At 38.5% G+C, this 15,078-nt stretch overlaps 1 protein-coding gene across 1 annotated transcript in view; it reads right to left on the reverse strand.

Annotated features, from left to right (window-relative positions):
• Positions 1-7,081: 7,081 nt before the first annotated feature.
• si:dkey-71h2.2 (low density lipoprotein receptor adapter protein 1) overlaps positions 7,082-15,078 on the reverse strand; it is a 34,871-nt gene continuing 26,874 nt past the window's right edge. Inside the window, exons 2-3 of the mRNA XM_037685141.1 lie at positions 12,803-12,945; positions 7,082-7,213 (exon numbers count right to left, since the gene is read on the reverse strand). Coding sequence (XP_037541069.1) covers positions 7,082-7,213; positions 12,803-12,945 — 275 coding nt within the window. The remainder of the gene's footprint in view (positions 7,214-12,802; positions 12,946-15,078) is intronic.

The following is a 15,078-nucleotide window of genomic DNA, read 5'->3' on the forward strand; positions in this document are numbered from 1 at the left end:
AATGCACCTAGTCACAATTGTAGTGTTTTTACCACACTGGTGTATACAGCTGAGGAGGCAACAAAAAATGTGGACTTGTGCATATTGAGCAAATGGGTCAGTGAACATGCAGTTCATGACTAATTAGCCAAAATCCCAAGTCCTTTATATACACCAGAAAAAATATGTGACTTTAGTAATGAACTGTGCATGAAATACCTCAGCACCGTGACTGCAGATTGTTCCTTGTATGACAAAACTGAGAAAAGTGAGATTATAAATCAGTCAATATCGGAAACTTCACTAAAATGAATATGAATTTAAATTCCAATATTCATTTAAAATATACTCAAGTTTTCACTAATAAAACTAATCACACAACAAATATTTTGATAAGTGATGCTTACGTGATGACACATTGTATGGCATTCCCAGCTGTGGCCTTCACCTCGAACTAACAACAGAAAAATGATAATTGACAGCGTCACGCTGAGCTTGAACAACAGAGGCTGAGCTGTCAGGCTGCAGCGATTCTCCGAAGGGCCCCGCTGGACTGTAAGCCTTTCATCTTCTCTCCGCGTAGAGCACCGGTGCTTGTGAGGCAGACAGCGAATAGTATTGGAAATATTGAAATTTTTACAGAACGTCAAACATCAAAGGTGAACTGAATAAAACAAGCCTGCTGTTCGTATGAAAAAAAAAAAGTTATTACTGCTTTATTTGAGTCAACTTTCTGTGTATAAATGAGGAAAAACAATCCTAAAACAGTGGTTTGAAATTTAGTAAATGAAACTGTTTTCTTAGAAATAAATAACCATCTTAAAGCCAGTAACAATAAATGTTTAAGGATGGTTCTGAACATGGTCACATTTTGTAATCACACCTCGACAGACTCGTTTAAACCGAGTGTTGGAGCAGCGTGCCTCATTAGCAGGTGGGCTGTCAGTCAGCATCTCCTGTTTCCTGACCTGTGTGAGTTTACTGATTGATATTCTGTGTGGTCGTCATGAATCTCTCAAGAGAATCTGAATGATAAACACAAGTCCAGATGGAGGCTGAACACCCTCACAACGTTCCTCTCACTGCTGCGATCAGTGTCGGTATTTAAAACTAAAGATGCTTTTACAAAAACCAGAAACATAAAGGACTGTTAGTTTTCTTGATCTAGACCTGAAGCAAATTTATAGAGTAAATAAAAGCTTTTTAGAAAAGCGGTCAGTACTCCAAATCAAAGCAGCTGCTTGTCCAGACAGGGGGCTGCATTGATTAAAATTTAACATTTTTACTTTGAGTTGAAAAAAAACAAACAAACACTTGAGCGTCTAATCTTTTGCAAAAATAATATTAGTTGATTGAATTAAAACAACAAAATTTAAATATTCATATATAAAATGTTTATTTCACCATAACTAATGAGGCTTGTTTAAAAAAAAACTGTGTACAACAGATATTTGTACAATTAATGCAGCTTTCAGTTACGTTGCAAAAAACGTGTTCAGTAGTAAAAAAAAAAAAAAAAATCTAACCACTTTCCTCCATTTTTTAAAATCAGCATGGTGGATGTCTGAGATGCTGAGGGGGAGGGGCAGAGTACAAAAGCAAATCAATTCAGTTTATTTATATAGCGTCAGTCACAACAGAAGTCGTCTCAGGGCACTGAACAGAAACATTCATATGTAAAAATAATAATTTAACATTATTTATCTGAGGAGCAGACTGCTTTGAATTTAACTCCATCGCAGAACTCTCATCTTGAACAAGCATGAAGGCGACAGTGGAAAGGAAAAACTCCCTCATGAGGAAGAAACCTTTAGCAGAACCAGGCTCAAGACAAGTGGCCATCTGCTCCGACCGGCTGAGTTTGGTAGGAATAGATACACAATGGCAGATCAAGAATCACAGAAAGAAATAATATCAAATTAAAATTATTCAGTTTTAACAATTCATTTAAGGAAATGAGGTCAATTTGTTCTCTAGTAGTCTAATGACAGCATATCAAGCCAACCCTAACTATAGGATTTATCAAAACGTAAAGTCTTAAACCCAGTTTTAAAACTGGACAATGTGTCAGCCTCACAGACAGAAACTGGAAGTTGGTTCCACAAGAGAGGAGCCCGATAACTGAAAGATCTTCTTCCCATTCTGCTTCTGGAAACTCTAGGAACGACGAGTAAGCCTGCAGTCTGAGAGTGAAGTGCTCCGTTAGAAAAATATGGAACAAGAAGATCTCGAATATAAGATGGAGCTAGGTTGTTGAGAGCTTTGTAGGTTCGAAGTAAGATTTTGAATTCAGTTCTGGACTTAACAGAGAGCCAATGGAGAGAAACTAAAACTGGAAACAAGTGATCTCTCCCACTAACTTCAGTTAAGACTCTGGCAGCAGCATTTTGGATCAACTGAAGACTTTGTAAAGAAGTATTTGGACACCCAAATAACAAACCATTGCAATAGTCCAGTCTAGACATGACACATGTATGAACCAGTGTTTCTGCATCATATTTAGATAAGATGTTTTTAATTTGAGCAATATTAAGCAGTGATGATGCAAAATGCTGAATACCTGTCTGACCTCTAAAGTCAAACCAACATTTATCACCTTTTAGTCAAATAAAGAATGTTAATTTAACATTTACTTCCATCCATCCATTATCTTTTAACTGCTTCTTCCATTTTGGGACACGGGGGGTCGCCGGTGCCCCTGTCCAGCAATCACTGTGAGAGGGGCGGGGGACACCCTGGACAGGTCGCAAGTCCATCACAGGTAACATTTACTTAGTACATGAAATTATTTTTACTCATAATTACAACAATAGTTAGTCAAACTAATGCATAATAATGAGCTGAAATAACAAACGGGCAAAAATTTATTTTTAAAGTGTAGCAATTATTAACATTGTGAAGAACAAAAGGAATAAAATCAATTTTGGTCACATATTTTGACACAATCTGCTGAATTCTTTCGGCGGATAACTTTAAATAATTAGTATTTGTGAATGTTTTGTACCATATCTTGAAATGATTTTTTTGTTGTGGACTGGTGCTATACTATATAATATATTAATATACTAAACTAAATTAAATTGTACCTTTTTTTTAACTTTACTTCTCTTTCAGATTTGTGAACTAAGACGCAAAGGTATCATACAATCAACAACACACATGTTAACTTCTTGAATAAAAAAACTGTAGCAGATTGTCAACTGAATCCAGTCTTATTGTTCAAATGTGGTCTGGCCTACAGTTTAATCTTTGCTGACAAAAATACAGCAACACTGTAAGGATAAACAGCTCATGTGGAAAAACGTTAAATTATGCTCAACACAATCGAAGTAAATCAGATGCACTGTTAAAATATAAATGCAAAGGCTGTGAGATCAAACAAGCCCAGGTGAGCGTGAAAGCTACTGATGGAAGCTGAAAGCGAATTGTTCCTGGGTGGGTGTTTGGGTGTGAATAGACGTAATGAGAGGGTCATGGGTGGGGGGTGGGGGGGCTTATATTTCCAGTGCCTTGCCTTGATGTCTTCTTTTAACTCAGCTATAAGCTTCCCCAGAGGGAAACAGCCTGGCTTACGGACAGAGGGAATGCACAATTATCTCTACAAACACAAAAATTTACATACATACTAAATGTGTCTGTTGCACACTCATATATCCACTGATAAACTGAGGCATCTACCAACACAAAGCTTTTATATTCAGTCAGGTCCTTTTCTCTTACTTGCTATGTATATTTAAACACACGCTTCTGATCCGCTCTTATCTCTACACTCATCTCCTTTCACCCTCTACTCGCCGTCTTCCCACAAGCGCTTTATGTGCAAAAAAAAAATAAGAAACAAGGCAGAGGAGACAGGGGGCTTTGGTGAGATGGGGGTTGGGTCTTATAATGGAGGATAAATCTATCCTCATTTAGCCCAAGCACTGTGTGTGGTCCTATCCTTGTGTCATAACTCTGGCGTGTCAGCAACGACTGGGAACATGATTTCCAAAAGGAGCAATTAGATGTCCGGTTTTTGCAACATCAGCAGGAGAAGAAGAAAAAAAGGGTGATAGGTGGAAGTCCTTCTGAACAATACAGAAAAGGAAGGAGAGAAGTGGAAGATAAACTGAGAAAAGAAAGAACAGGAACAGAGCTGGTACCCCTTGATAAGGTACTGTTGGATCAAAAGATGTTTTGGACCTATGCATGGACACACACACACCAATTTATTTTATTTTATTTTTTGTCATTTATCCTTTATTTATCCAGTGTGTCCATTTACACACACATTCGCTTGACTTTAACGTTTACACTGTAACCTTTAAAATACAAGGCACAGACTATTTAACAGAGTAACATTAACAATTTAAAATGCACACAAATTCTTCAGGGATTTGTTAGAAGGTGCTGGAAGAGATCGGCTTTCACTGAAATGGAGTACAGACGGTACCGCAGACCTCCAACGCAGGACCACCTATTACAGCTTCAAATAAACTAAGAGAAGCAGTTAATTTTCCATTGAACTGATTTATAAATGTAGATATGCCTATGTCTGGTGATGTGTACTGCATGTGTAGACATGAATGGAGGAGTGTGTATTTATTGTTTTACTTGTGCATTTTGTGGAGTGATTTTAGGACTTTTCAACGTTAAGACTTGCCAGATGCTAAAGATGAATTTCCATTTTATGTAAATGTAATGCACAATAAAGTTATTATATTTTATATTTTAGATCAACAATACAGCAATGTTCAATCAAGTCATCTGACCGTTTCTTTTTTTTTTTTTTTTTTTTTCTGAGACGTTTCGTCTTTCATCCGAAGGACTTCTTCAGTCTGAGAAGCCACAAACAAACTGGAGTGCCACAAATACCACACTCCCATATTGGAAAAAAAAACAAGTTTGTTCATGAGTAGATGGTTTCTGGGGCCCACCCTTTCCCCATCACTCCTCTGAGGCAGTCATGCCAAAATGGTTCAAAACACCAACAGCTCAATAATCCAGGTTACAAATCCAACAATGTTCAGTCAGGTCATCTGGACAGTTTATTTTTTTCTTTTTGCTGAGACGTTTTGTCCTTCATCCGAAGGACTTCTTCAGTCCGAGAAGCCACAAACAATGACATTTTTTTCCACTATGGTTGTGTGGTATTTGTGAGACTCCAGTTTGTTTGTGGCTTCTCGGAATGAACATTGGATGAAGGGCAAAACAGCTCAGCAAAAAAAAAGAAAAAACGTCCAGATGACCCAACTGGACATTAATGGATTTGCAACCTGGATTACTGAGCATGAACTTTTGGTAGATCAACAATAGTTCTAACCAAAAATAAATAAATAAAAAGATTGTTTAATCTAGAAAAAGGAGTACAGGAGAGTAAACACAAAGGTAAACTAAATAAATTTCTTGACTTTAAAATCTCAACAGAATGATTTTCAACAGGATAAGTACAGTAAATGCATTTCAGACTGAACCAGAAGAGATTCATGAATTCATCCTAGGGATGCACGATATTATCGGCATGGTATCGATATCGACCAATATTAGCGTTAAAGTTCAATATCGGACATCGGCCATTCCATCAAAATAACTCGCCAATATAAAAGACGCTGTTTTTTTATGACAACCCAGTGACAAGGATGCCAGCAGCAGCACAACGTCATGACGTCACACGCCTTTACCTTTACCTGATTTACTTGTCTAAATAAAGGTTGAATGAACACGCGCCTACTTGATCTGATCACAGCTGAGAGGAAGAAGTCAAAATATCGGTGGTGTGGAAGTTTTTTTTTTCAATGAGGATGTTGGGTTCCGAAGATTTCTGGACTACGTTGAGCCTCTCTACATTGTCCCCAGTAGGAGATATTTTTCCGACGTAGCCTTACCCGAGTTACAAGCCATCATTTCCGACGTCATTGAGAAGCTAATAGCAGATAGCACTTGGGTGAATTTTAACACAGACATCTGGACGTCGTGTTAGCCCCGTTAGCATGATTAGTCTTACGGCACAATGGATAGACAAAAACTTTGACCTTTAAAAGGCACAAGAGTGCAGAGGATCCCACACTGCAGCTAGGAACCCAGAACAAGCTTCCACAAGTGAGACAGCATCGCAGGTGACTAATGCTAATAAATAACATTTAACACTTTTCATTTAATATAAGTCAAAGTGCTATGCATATCATCTGGCTGTTACTGAATATATGTCACGAGCTCAGAGCTGTTACACACATTTTGTAGCAAATAAGCCTAAATAAGAGGCCTATGTTCTGACAAAGGAAAGTATATAACATATCGGTATCGGTTATCGGCTAAATAAGTTTTAACATATCGGATATCGGCCAAAAATCCAGTAACGTGCATCCCTAATTCATCCACTTCCGGTTCAGAATTTTCAGAATAAATTGAAACTGAAAACTTACAGAGCATTTATTTTACAGTTGATATAGCAAGTTTTGCAATCAGATAAACAGATATGGGTGAAATACTGTTTTATATTGTGGATTATCTTACACCTGTTAAGGATACTGTGTGGTTGTTATAGTTTATAAGAATAATAACTAAAACATTACGGACTAATTTATATTAAAACAAATGTATAAATTGTGCCAACGTAGAAGAATATTTTCTCCTGATCTAGATTTGAACTTGGAATAATGGAGGTTTAAGATTGCCTCTCAAAGTAATTGCGTCAATAAAATAAGTAGTGTATAATGCTGTGTAATATGGATTTTCTCCCCCACAATTAAAGTTTGTCCTAAGTAATTTAGCCTTAATGGATTTTATGCTGTCTTTCTTTCAAAGGCTGTTAATGCTGCATGAAGCAAATCTGACACCTTGAATTCTGTTGAAAGAATTTAAATTAGCGTCTTGAATTTTAATAAAAAACGATTACCATAAAATGTTTTGACACGTCACTCAATTCTAACAGCAACCACCTGCACCACAAATTAGGAGTGATCCAGAAATCTAAAGAGTTGAGGTGCAGGTACTGGCTTTATTGTCAAGAATCCTTCAAAACCAGCAGTAAGAATGAGTTGGGTCACTCAGCCTTCGTTGCTATGCAGTAGATGATGGTTTTGTATTAAAGCTGAAAACTACAATTTCTTGAAAGCACCGTCATTCACAGAGTTGAGATGTACCTGTATATGGAGACGTTCTCTATAAGATCTGCAGTCTCTGTATCTGTGATGATAATGCCTTTTGGTGACACAGTCAGCGTTACTTTCCGAAACTTCTTGGCACCGGCTCTGGCCTGTAGATAACAAATATTAAAACACCCACACAAATTAAAATCAGAGAGAGACAATTTTGCTTTGTTTAGATGCAGAGCCAGCCTGCCAGACTGACAAGAATTTAGAATATAACCTCTAAATGAACAACCAAAACCCCTTCAACTCTGACAATACACAGCTGAGCAGAATCATACAGCTTGCTTTGTCCCAGAAATCTACTATGAATTTTATAAAAGGCGACAGAACTGGGGGAGGAATGCTGCAATGTGTAACCCGCAACGAGCGCTCGAGGTCGGGCTGGCAGCCACCGGCTCCCCCTGCTGCTGTGCACCATCTGGAGTTTCAGCAAATTCAGCCGTAGTGCTGAGCTTGGAGTCTTTAACAGTGCCTGTTGACAATGACAGTGACCTCTTTACTATGCGGATAAAATATGAGAGAGAGCAGTTCAGCATCTCAGTAACGTAATGACAGGTTAAGAATCACACGAGTGATTGCGAAGGAACCAAGCTGAGAGGAACGAAAGGAAATAAAGAAAAATAACTCTTGTTTTTTACTGCTTAACCTAATTTAAACTGATTGAGAATGCTTGGATATTTTTTGCTTAAGCAAACTAAACTAGGACTTCTCAAGGACAAGAAATAATGTCATGGTTGGCTGTAGGGGCCAAAATTCTCTTGAGACAGTGATAATGAAAATAAGTCTTTGCTTAAGCCTTAAAAATGTTCAACATGGAAAAAAAACCTGCACTGATAAGAAAGGGAAAGGGTGCTGTAACAGACCGTAAGACTATGACAGTCATGCAGAAGCAGCTAGAAACTCTACTGTCATGTTACTAGTGTCATGCCACCAGGCAAAACCCAATCTGTCAGCTTGAGATATACCAAGTTCAGCTTTCTTTGATATGTTTAGTCCCTCTGCCTTGTGTTATCATGTGTGAATGAAGCATGTCACAGATGGAAAAATCACAAATGTATTCAACAGTCCCCATTTGGGTTGATTGGTTTCCAAGGGAACACACAAAGACAAAAAGTTTCTTTTTTTTTTTTTGGTCTTGGTGAAAATCAACTGAATTTTAATCCTGCAATTAGGTTTGGTACAGGCTTTAATTGAGAAGTGTTTTTTTTTTATTAGACGTCTGTTCCAGGCTGTTCTTACAAAAAAAAGGAAATCTTTAACAGCATTCCAGTGTTAAATGAATGTGAATAATCTGAAAGGAAACGAGTAGAAAAATTATGAAAATGTAAAGGGTTGTCACACATAAAACATGCAAGTAACTGGGGCATTTAGATTTCTGTCAAATGACTGCATTAACGGTAAGTGAATGAATGTTTGCAGTTTCAAAACGAGCCCTTTCAAAACTGACAGCATTTTAAATCCACAAGTGCAGGTGAAATTCCCTGTGTTATGTTGTACTGCTGAGCAGCATCATAATTCATTTGCAACTCTTTATTCTCCAGAATAGAAAAAAGAACAACTAATATCTAAAACTGACTTTAAGCTCACCCTATTGTTTATGGTGTTTAAACATAAACTACTCTGGAACTAATTAGGAGACAATTGCAAAATCATCTGTTTATATGATTTCCTCTGACTTTATTATTTATAATTACCGTATTTTTCGCTGTACAAGTCACTTTTTTTGCCTAATTTACATGCCCTGCGACTTATATGCCAAAGCAATGCATTTATGGATTTTTTCCCATAGTTATAAACCAATTTTTGGCTGAGATATGACGGTTCTCATTCATTCTAACTGAAAATATTGAACACTAACGTTTTCATTTTATGACTGTCAGATCTACCTGCCTGTGAAACCAGCCAGTGTTTGCTCCATTCACACTCTGTTAAAATGTCTGGACGACATTAAGGCCTGGATTTATTCAAATTTCTTAAGTTTTAACGATGAGAAGACTGAAGTCATTGTCTTTAGCCCTAGCTCAACTGCTGCCTCTGATTCTGTCAACCTGGACTCTCTTCAGCCATATCTTAAGCAGTCTGGTCAAAATCTCGGGATGGTTTTAGACTCTGACTTCAAGTTTGACAAACAAATCAACTCTGTTCTGCAGAAAAGCTTCTTCCAACTAAGACAGGTAGCTAAGCTCAAGCCAGTGTTGTCCAGACCCGACCTTGAGAAACTAGTCCACGCCTTTGTCACGACCCGATTGGACTATTGCAATGCACTCTATGCTGGTATCAGCCAGGCCTCCATCTCACGTCTTCAGCTCGTCCAGAATGCTGCTGCTCGGCTTTTAACCGGAACTCGTAGGTCTGAACATATTACTCCAGTTCTGTCCTCCCTTCACTGGCTCCCTGTTCGTACGAGGATAGTCTTTAAAATTATTCTGTTGACCTTCAAATGCTTAAATGGCTTCACACCCCTTTACCTCTCTGAGCTACTGCAACCATACGTTGCCTTTCGGGCCCTGAGATCTTTCGATCGGCTGCTTTTGGCTGTTCCAAAAACAAGACTGAAGCTCAGAGGAGATCAGGCTTTTTCAGTCATGGGGCCCCAAACTCTGGAACAACCTGCCCCCCAACATCAGGCAGACCACCTCCCTTCCTCCCTTCAAATCTCGGTTAAAAACACATCTGTTCTCGCAGGCATTTCACACAGTGTAAATTGATTTAGTGTTTTTGTTCTGTGATCCTATGTTTTAAATGCTTTTTATTAATTCTTCAGTTATTATTATTAGTATATTGTATTTTTTTTTCTCTTTCATTTTACTCCCATTGATTGTTGTTGTTGTTAAGCAATTTGATAAAAGGTTCTGTTTTAAATGTGCTCTATACATAAAGTTGACTTGACTTGACTTTCAGCCACTAGATGGCAGTCGAGCAATATGGCATGCCGTTGTATCATGTAATAGGTAAAAGTGGCTATTAATTATGACACAATTGGCTTGCAATGGCCTGCCATCGTCTGCCTGGAGCAAACGTCAAATCAGCTTCATTTCTCTGCGTCGCCCCAGTAAAATGCAGCTAATTTGACCATTAATGTGCATTTATTAAGTAAAAGTTCAACTGAGACACACCTTTGCTATAAAGCCGAGCAAACAAAAAATTGTTTTTAGGTGGTTATCTTGTTAAATTTTCAAGCAATGGACAGCAGCAAGTTGCACTCTGCACGTTCATGTTTCAATGTTACGGCTTTTGAAAAGGCAGCTGATTTGACCATCAAGGTGCATTTATTAAAGAAAAGTTAGATTGAGACACACCCTTACTACAATTTTGAGCTAGCAAATAATTGTTTTTAAGTGTTAATCTTGTTAAATTTTTGTTAAAGACCTCCCGTAAACGCTCCTGCGACCGCCATTTGGCAGCCAATCGATTTTTGGCACAACACCAGCCCACATTTCCAGGTTTGGCCCACATTTCCGGGTTGTTAGCGGTGACGCATAACAAACGTTATGCAACAGCGGTGGTGCATGATAGATGTGACGTATGCCCATTCATGATAATCAAGTTCAGTATCCTTTCATTGATTTTTGTTGCCTTCACACTATTAGATGGACATTTTTCACCTCTTCCCCTCATCTTCTTCAAAGTTAGCTGCTTCATGCCGCCTCCTTTTTGTTGATTCCATTCAACAAACTCAGCTTGCTCTTTAGGGTGAAATCTCTGGAGATGCTTGATTGAGGTGGAACACCTGGAGAGCTGGTGCAATGACAAATAACCTTCACATCAATGTGAAGAAGACAAAGGAGATGATCGTGGACTTCAGAAGGAACAAACACACCTACACCCCCCTGAACATAAGAGGATCTGCGGTGGAAGTGGTCTCCAGCTACAAGTACTTGGGTGTACACCCGAATAACAACCTCAGCTGGAGCAACAACACCACCAGCCTGATCAAGAAAGTTCATCAGAGACTCTACTTCCTCAGGCGGCTGAGGCGAGCTGGTCTGGGAAGCTCAGTCCTCACCTCCTTCTACAGGTGTGCAGTGGAGAGCATCCTGTGCTCCAGCATCAACGTGTGGCATGGAGGCTGCACAGCTGCAGAAATACAAATCTTTGCAGAGAGTGGTGAAGGCTGCACAGAAGACTGTTGGAGTCAGCCTCCCCACCATCACAGACATTTACACCTCCAGATGCAGGAAGAGAGCCACCTGCATCATGAAAGACCCCACTCACCCAGCACACACACTTTTTGCCCCACCCCCCTAGGAAGGAGGTTGAGGAGCATTAAGTGTAGAACCACTAGACTGAGGAACAGCTTCTACCCTGAGGCTGTTAGACTCATGAATCTCTAACCAGAGTAATCACTGTGAAGAATCACATCATGTTGCTGTTGATCTGTTTCATGTTGATGTGTTCATGCATGTTCATCTACTCACACAGGCTCATGCTCATGTTTGTTCTGCTGTTCGAGGTAATGTTTTTATACTGTTAGTGCTTAGTGTATTTTTAGTTGATGTTTATCTTAGTTCATATCTTAGATCTTATTACTGTTTTTCTTTTACATTTTATTGTTGGATGTAACTGGGACCCTGTGTGCATAATTTCGTTCCACCACATGTACCACTTGTGGTGTGAATGACAATAAAGAATCTCTGACTCTGACTCTGACTAAGTTGGTATACCTGGAAGTTTTAGTGCCGCCCCTTGGAACAGTTCGTTGTGCACGTATTGCACGTAGCTATCGAATGTGTTGGCTGAGGTAGTGTGAAATAGTTCCAGATGACTGATCCTTTTGTTCGCTCCATTTTGAAAACAATTTGTGCGGCGAGTTCACTAGTGCGCAACGTCGCTCAGAGCACAAAGCATAGAATTAGACTGAATAGATCTGCCCTTATGGATCAGTCACATTGTCATGATACCCAATCAAGATTTTTTTTTTATATCAGAACTGATACAGATATTAATATCAGATCGGTACATCTCTAGATACAACTAACTGAAAACTGTCTGCGGATTCAGCACAGCGACTGTGGATATTAGATAATCTTCCTCATGTATCTGCGCTTTTATTCATGCACAGAGCTGCTCCTCGTTTAACTTTTCAAATATTAGGACAACATGTAAGAGAAAGAATGCAGGCTGTGGTGATGGAAATAGAATTCCAGTATAAAAACATTACAACTCTGCTAATTAGTCAGTGTAAAGGAAAAAAGATACATTTTCCTAGAAATGACTCAGAAGTTTGTCCTGTAAGACAGACTGATATTGGCTCATTATTTTAATATAAATTGGCTGGTTATGATATGCAGATTAGGTTAGCTAAGAATCAACTAGGTTATATTCAGATCCATTTCATCTCAATGTGGTGGTGATGTTGGTTGCTGCTCTTTCCTGAGTTGTCTCATACATTTTCAAACAATCCCATTAAATATATATTACCAACAGATTTGAACATTAATAATTTCTAAGGCGGTTCCAAAACATTCCCAATAAGACATAAACTCTGACTTTATACCTAATTGCTTTTAAAATGACTTCTCTTTTCTTTTTATGTCTTACTTCTAACAAAGTGATCCAGATGTCACAAATTGAAATCGTAAACTTTTTAAATGCTTCTACCTGGAAATGTGGAAATTTGACTGTATTTTTTCTGACACAATAGCAGATAGTACATAGTTGTTTGGGTCAGAGGGACAGGAGAGGATGCTTACCGTTGCAACGATTCTGTGGATGGCAGCTGAGGCCATGTCCTCTCCTTTAGGCTGGCCCACCAGAGTCATACCCAGGTATTTTACATTGAACACCATCCCCTCCAGCAACGTCTCCTTGGTGTCAGTCCAGTTCTCTGGCAACTCTGATTGGACAAAATAACAGATCACAAATAATAAATGTTTGCTTTTTATACAACCAAGGAAGGCCATATATGTACTCTAAATTAATTATTAATTATTTTATATGTCTAAATAAAGGTTGAATGAATTAAAATTCAACCTTTATTTACAGGTTAGTCTCATTGAGTCACGGGGACTCATTTTCAAGAGAGACCTGTTTTAAGCAAAAACCACAGATGAGGTACACACAACAATAAAACAATCATCCATCCATCCACCCATCCATCCATCCATCATCTTTACCCGCTTATTCCATTTTGGGTCACGGGGGTCGCCGGTGCCCATGTCCAGCAATCACTGTGCGAGGGGCGGGGTACACCCTGGACAGGTCGCAAGTCCATCACAGGGACACATTGAGACAAACGAGACAAACAACCATTCACTCTCTCACTCACACCTAGGGACAATTTAGAGTTACCAATCAGCCTAACATGCATGTTTTTGGTCTGTGGGAGGAAACCTGAGTACACGGAGAAAACCCACGCATGCACGGAGAGAACATGCAAACTCCACCCAGAAAGGCCCCTGGACCGGGGTTTGAACCAAGGACCTGCTCGCTGAGAGGCAGCAGCTCTACAAGTTGCGCCACCGTGCTGCCCTAAAACAATCATATAAAAGTATATAAAATGAGAAATAAATAAAATAAGTGATATAAAATGAAACAAAGACAAACTATATTATACAACAGTGTAAAATACTAAAACGTAAAAACAGCAACATAATAATGAAACAAACTTCACACAAACATGCATTAATTTTTTTGTAGTGCTCAAACACATAACACAAATTAAATAAATTAAACTGGTTAAACTCTATAGGTTGGCAGTATATATTGGAATCCATTGGGAGCTCTTCAGGTTTCACTGAGATCTACTATCCATGCATTTTGGGAAGAAAGTTACACTGTGTGGATAAAACAATAAGGATCTCAGACAAAGTGTGCAAAATGTGTGATATATCTTGTTATTTCAAACAAGCAGAATCCCACTACTCTTGTAGGTTGTGTTTGGAAATAGCATCCATAGGGGGCTGGAACTTTTCTCAGCGATACCTGGACACCCTACGGAGGAGCAGCAGGGGAAGAAGAACAAACAAAGCTGTACATCACACTACATACTGAGACAAAGGATACAGAATCCTTTAATCTGCAGCATTCCACATCTTTATTTTAATTTTTAAAAAGTGTCATAATGGCAACAAAAACACAGTTATTCTATAAATGTATTTTAGATGCTGCTATGGTAAATTATAAGCTAAAGTAAAAGTAAAATGTTGGCAAACTTTCTGGTCGTATTACTCCAAATGACCAAAATTATAAAGGGTGAAAGTGGCACTAATTTCTTCACATGGTTTGAGCCATCTGTCACTGGCAGACTCCAACCAGCTGTGAAGGCGAGCAGCATCCCCACTTAGCTCCTTCTAACAACTCTGAATTATTAACTTATCTTCCATCACACTGTGGAGACTGTTTCAAAACCAGAAGGCACATTTGGTTTATTAAATGTAAATGCTTAGGGGGACTAGTGGACAGCATCTTACAGGTCATTTAGCTGTGGATGCACTGTCCTGAGTTCTTCTCTCACAAAATGTTAAATGCCTTATTAACTCCCAGGGGAGAAATATCTCGACTCGTTTTTTTCTTGTTCTCAGTATGTCAAATTTCAACTTAGACAGCTACAAACCAAATATGTGACTACCATACCAGGGATAATAAAAAGCTAACACAGAACAACACCAGTATAGTAATAATAAAACATAAAAACACAGACAAAACAGAAATCAATAAGCTATTGTACAGATGAGCTAATATTGGATAGTAAGATCCAAAGCAGCCCATCTTCAAATGTTCATGGTGGCTTGTACAAACTCTGTTTTATAAATCTTTACATTTCTTTCAGTTTTAATTTACAGAAAGTGGCTGTAAAATCATCCAGCAAGCTGCTGCCACTATTTGAACATGCATTAAACAACATCATGGAAATAACCATGTGATGTGAAACTGATGGCAGTGTAAAAAAATAATAATAGTGTTTACATAAATTGCTATTAAGTTTAAATATTTGTTGTAAAACTGCAGAAATCCACTTTGGTCTTAG

Source organism: Nematolebias whitei, chromosome 12 (genome assembly GCF_014905685.2).
Source record: "Nematolebias whitei isolate Nwh7 chromosome 12, NemWhi1, whole genome shotgun sequence".
Lineage (NCBI taxonomy): Eukaryota > Metazoa > Chordata > Actinopteri > Cyprinodontiformes > Rivulidae > Nematolebias > Nematolebias whitei.